Source organism: Cebus imitator, unplaced genomic scaffold, assembly GCF_001604975.1.
Source record: "Cebus imitator isolate Cc_AM_T3 unplaced genomic scaffold, Cebus_imitator-1.0 Scaffold12, whole genome shotgun sequence".
Taxonomy (NCBI): Eukaryota; Metazoa; Chordata; class Mammalia; order Primates; family Cebidae; genus Cebus; species Cebus imitator.
Window position 1 is genome coordinate 11,518,793 of NW_016107327.1, and position 5,218 is coordinate 11,524,010.

Sequence of the window (5,218 nt, forward strand, 5' to 3'; positions counted from 1 at the left end):
TTTGAGACGGAGTCTTACTCTGTCGCCCAGGCTGGGGTGCGGTCGTGCGATCTCAGCTCACTGCAAATTCTACCTCCCAGGTTCAAGCAATTCTCATGACTCAGCCTCCTGAGTAGCTGGGATTACAGGCACACATCACCACACCTAGTTAATTTCTGTATTTTTAGTAGAGACAGGGTTTCACTATGTTGACCAGACTGGTCTCAAACTCCTGGACTCAAGTGATCTACCCGCCTCAGCCTCCCAAAGTGCTGGGATTACAGGCGTGAACCACTGCACCCAGGCTATCTCTTTTAAAAATTACTTCAGTGCCTGGCAGCATGCCTAATGCATGGCAGCACCGTGTAAGTCTGCAGAAGGATTGACTTGCTGGATGACTCGCCGCCAGCCCTGTGAAGAGCAGAAACAGCAGCCACAAGGGCAGTGTCCCCTGAAAGTTCAAGGAAGAGACCCTTGCGATTCGCACATACACACACTCACAAACTCACATACTTCTTTTACATGCTTAACAATTTAAAATCTCTCATTGGGCCAAGATTTTTTTTTTTCTACAACCACTGAGAGCACTGCTAGTGCAAATATCCATGGGAGAGGTAGCAGACAACCACCAAAGTTAGAGAAACTCTTTCCCTCCTCCTTCCAGACCCTTACTCTTCAATCTATCATAATTTGGCTTCAGCACCTAATAATCCATTGAAATTGATCTGGCGGAGGTCACTGTTTTATGCTTCTTGATTTTGTACCATGTGCAGGTATCATGTATTCAAAAAGAGTTGCATTTAAAGTTCTGTAGAGAAAGTGCTTTGGGCAGTCAGGCGGTTCTGCCATGACTTGCCGGGGAGCTGCCTGGGCTCCAGTTTTCTTCTCTGTAAAAAATGAGGTGACTCAAGATCACCACTGAGATCACATCAGCTCTGAAAAAAGTTATGTTCTGTGTCTTCTGTTTAAGAAAATAGAAAATAAAAATAAAAATAAAAGAATGACATATACACGGCTCAGTATGCGTCTTAAGAATTTGTTCTTCCCCAAAGGAGACCTCAAAATTGGGCGGGGCCAAAGCCCTTTTCTGCCATGGAAATAGTGAACTTAAAACCAACTTGGTGTGAAATATTTTGAAAAGGCCAGACACTGTGGCTCACACCTGTAATCCCGGCACTTTGGGAGGCTGAGGCAGGTGGATCACCTGAGGTCAGGAGTTCGAGATCAGCCTGGTCAACATGGTGAAACCCCATCTCTACTAAAAATACAAAAATTAGCCAGGCATGGTGGTGTGTGCCTGTAATTCCAGCTACTTGGGAGGCTGAGGCAGGAGAATCAAACCCAGGAGGCAGAAGTTGCAGTGAGCTGAGATCACGCCACTGCACTCCAGCTTGGGTGACAGAGCAAGACTCTGTCTCAGAAAAAGAAAAAAAAAAAAATATATATATATATATATGTATTGATATATCTATATATATCTTGAAAAGTGAATAGACTTGCTGTGCACATCACAACGAGCCTTGTTATGGGAACTCATGTCTCCTCCCTCTCATTACCCTTGTTTACTCGTCCACTTCAGGTTGCCAAAGCTGGACAGTGGCCCCGGGTGAAAGGCAGGTAAAAAACATCCTTGTAGCTGTCATTTGACACAGAGAAACAGACTAAAAACCAAGTATTTTCTAGCAGGCTAGAGATGATTGCAAGGAGACAGGTCAAATCCTGCCATTGTAAAATTTCTCTCAGTGAAATAAATAACCAACCATGAAACACTGTTTTTACTCACTTTGAGCAGTGTAAATACAGAGAAAAACAAGGTCAAGAACTGAATCTCAATGAAGATTCTAATGCATCTAAGAATCTAAAGTAGAATCTCATCTGAAAATTAAGCATTCTGGAACCTTGAGAGAATCTTCAACTCACCAACTTCAGTGCCTTTTCCCAGAGTGAAAGTGATTCCACAACCCTTGAGTCCATCTTCTGCATCAGTTTCTATGACGACATAGGCAGCTGAGTAGTCAGGGTCCGTGTGCTGCAGGAGAGAAGTTCCCGACAGAAACAATGCCAGCACGAGAAACCAAAAAGAACCATTGAGAATGACATCACATGAGGACAGACAATGCAGAGCTCCCACGGAAGGAACTGTTGCTATACACCCCCAAAAAATGGAGAAAAGGAATGTGCTCCCGAAAGATCCAAAGTGTTTCAACAAGCACAATTTATACTTTTTTTTTTCTTGAGATGGAGTCTTGCTCTGTCACCCAGGCAGGAGTGCAGTGGTGCAATCTTGGTTTACTGCAACCTCTGCCTCCCGGGTTCAAGTGATTCTTCTGCCTCAGCCTCTGGGGTAGTTGGGATTACAGGCATGTGTCACCACAGCCAGCTGATTTTTATATTTTTAGTAGAGACGGGGTTTCACCATGTTGGCCAGGCTGGTCTCGAACTCTGACCTTGTGATCTGCCTGCCTCAGCCTTCCAAAGTGTTGGGATTACAAGTGTGAGCCACCACACCTGGCCACAATGCATACATTTTTTATCACCTGTTTTCAATTAGGTCAAAAATTGGGGCTCAGTTTTACGTATTTATTTTTATTTTTTAATAAAAGAATGGAGATGGAGTTATGCCATGTTGCCCAGGCTGGTCTCAAACTCCAGAGCTCTAGTGATCCACCTGCCTAGGCCTCTTAAAGTGCTGGATTACAGGCCGGAGCCATCACGCTTTGAAGGAGCTCAATTTTAAGTCAAGGAGCTTTCACTTGAAGTTATCTGTCAGCTCTCTGAACAAAGTTACATTCATAAACAGCTTCAAATTGAATAAGCCAAAGGTTCAGAAATTTTGTGTAAGGCTAAGATGATTTATTACTGTTGTTATTATTCTATAATATTGTGCCAGACACACTATTTTAAGAGTTCTACATGGTTAATTAAATCCTGTAACAGTATTATAAACTAGGTGCTCTTATCCCTAATAGAGAAGAGAAGTTTTAAAGAGGTTTAGTAATTTGCAGAAGGTCACACTACAAGTAAAACTATGTTTTTATTATTATTATTATTATTATTATTGAGACTGAGTCTCACTCTGTCCTCCAGGCTGCAGTGCAGTGGCATGATCTCGGCTCACTGCAACCTTCGCTTCCCGGATTCAAGTGATTCTCCTGCCTCAGCCTCCCAAGTAGCTGGGATTCCAGGCACCTGCCACCATGCCTGGCTAATTTTTTTTTTTTTTTTTAGTAGAGATGGGGTTTTACCATGTTGGCCAGGCTGGTCTTGAACTCCTGACCTCAAGTGATCCACCTGCCTCGGCCTCCCAATGTGCTGGTATTACAGGCATGAGCCACTGCACCTGGCCACAAGTAAATTATGAAGGCAGATTTTAAATCCCTGTATTGGGGGTGTTGTGGCTGAGGAAGCTGTAAGTGATGGATGGGAGCCCTGAGTCTGGTGTCACAGCCCAGTGGCAGGAAATCAGTGTGATGCATCGCTGAGCACCAACTACATCTCAAAGCTGCTGCGGCTTCCTAGGGGGTTACAGATATGAATGCCTTTGAGAAGGTTACGTTTGAGAAGGCCTGATTATAGGATGGGCATGGTGGCTCATGTCTGTAATCCCAACACTTTGGGAGGCCAAGACAGGAGGATTGCTTGAGCCCAGGAGCTCGAGACTAGCCTGGGCAACAAAGCAAGACCCCATCTCTAAAATAAATAAATAAAAGACATGGTTACAAAAACTCTAATAATATAAGGGAGACGATGCTAAGACCTGGAAGAGATGTAAACTATGAGCAATGGAAAGAGAGCACTGTCAGCTGAATGTGCTTTTTTTTTTTTTTTTTTTTTAGATGGAGTTTTGCTCTTGTTGCTTAGGCTGGAGTGCAGTGGCACTATCTCGGCTTACCGAAACCTCCGCCTCCCAGGTTCAAGTGATTCTCCTGCCTCAACGTCCAGGGTAGCTGGAATTACAGGCACCCACCACCACACCCAGCTAATTTTGTATTTTTAGTAGAGACAGGGTTTCTCCACATAGGTCAGGTTGGTCTCGAACTCCCCACCTCAGGTGATCCGCCCACCTTGGCCTCCCAAAGTGCTGGGATTACAGGTGTGAGCCACTGCACCCTGCCTGAAGGTCTTCTTGAAGCAGGAGAAGGTTTTATGATAAAGACAGAATCTGAGCTGGCCAGTCAAGGAAGGGGAGCTTCTCAGCAGCGGGAAGGGGAGTGAAGGGTCTGGGAGGGAGGAATAGCTAAGGTGAGGTAGCAGCAGCAATGCAGAAAGTAAAGGGGTCAGAAGAGGGAGAGACTCGAGTGTACTCAAGGGTTGGTGCCCATCCTGGGTTGACCAAGCCACTGGGTCCCTGAAGGAGTTGAGTGATAAGGCTGAGGAAGAGACTCTAAGAATTAAAGACCCATTGGCAGTTTCTGGGTTCCAAGAAGAGGAAGCAATGGGAAAAGGAAACCTTTCACTGAAGCCTCAGATGAGGGTCAACAGGATGAGATGAGCCAAAAGTGACTTGAAGCTTTTGAGTCCCTGTGACCAGCAGAATGAGCCAAGATGGGTCAGGAGGGAGGGCCAGCAGGGTATGGAAGATGACCTCTGATTTAGACAAACCATGTTTAGCAATGAAGGTGAAAAACCCAACAGGAAGTATCCAGACCTGTGAGTTAAGGAGGCAGATCTGGAAATGAGATCTGGGAGACTCCGGCATAAAGGGCTAAACGGAAACCAGAATGCTGAGAGGGTCTTTGTGGGAGTGTGCAGGGAGATGGGGAAGACACTGAGGCCTGAGCCTCAGAGAGGGAAGAAGGGGCCAGTGGAGGAAGAAGGAGGGGTCAGAAAGGCAGGAGGCCACTCGGGGAGAGAGCCCACAAAGAGGAGGTGGCTGACAGCGGAAAACACAGCATAAACAGAAATAACAAGGGCAGTTCACAGAGAAGAAAAGAACAGAAGTAGATTTCAGATTAAGGAAGAAGTAAGCCTGGCATGGTGGCTTATGCCTGTAATCCAGCACTTTGGGAGGCCGAGGCATCTGAGCTTAGGAATTCGAGAACAGCCTGGACAACACGGTGAAATCCCATCTCTACCAAAAATACAAAAATTAGCTAAGCATGGTGGTGCGCACCTGTAATCACAGCTACTCCAGGGGCTGAGGGACGAGATTTGCACCCAAGAGGCAGAGGTTGCAGTGAGCTGAGATCGTACCACTGCACTCCAGCCTAAGTGACAAGAGAGACTCTGTCTCAAAAAA

The 5,218-nt window shown here is 45.6% G+C and overlaps 1 protein-coding gene across 2 annotated transcripts in view; it reads right to left on the reverse strand.

The window, feature by feature from the left end:
• ENOSF1 (enolase superfamily member 1) overlaps positions 1 to 5,218 on the reverse strand; it is a 41,211-nt gene that overhangs the window by 32,723 nt on the left and 3,270 nt on the right. For both annotated transcript variants that reach the window (XM_017499090.2, XM_017499098.2), the window contains exon 2: positions 1,900 to 2,008. In XM_017499090.2, coding sequence (XP_017354579.2) covers positions 1,900 to 2,008 — 109 coding nt within the window. The remainder of the gene's footprint in view (positions 1 to 1,899; positions 2,009 to 5,218) is intronic.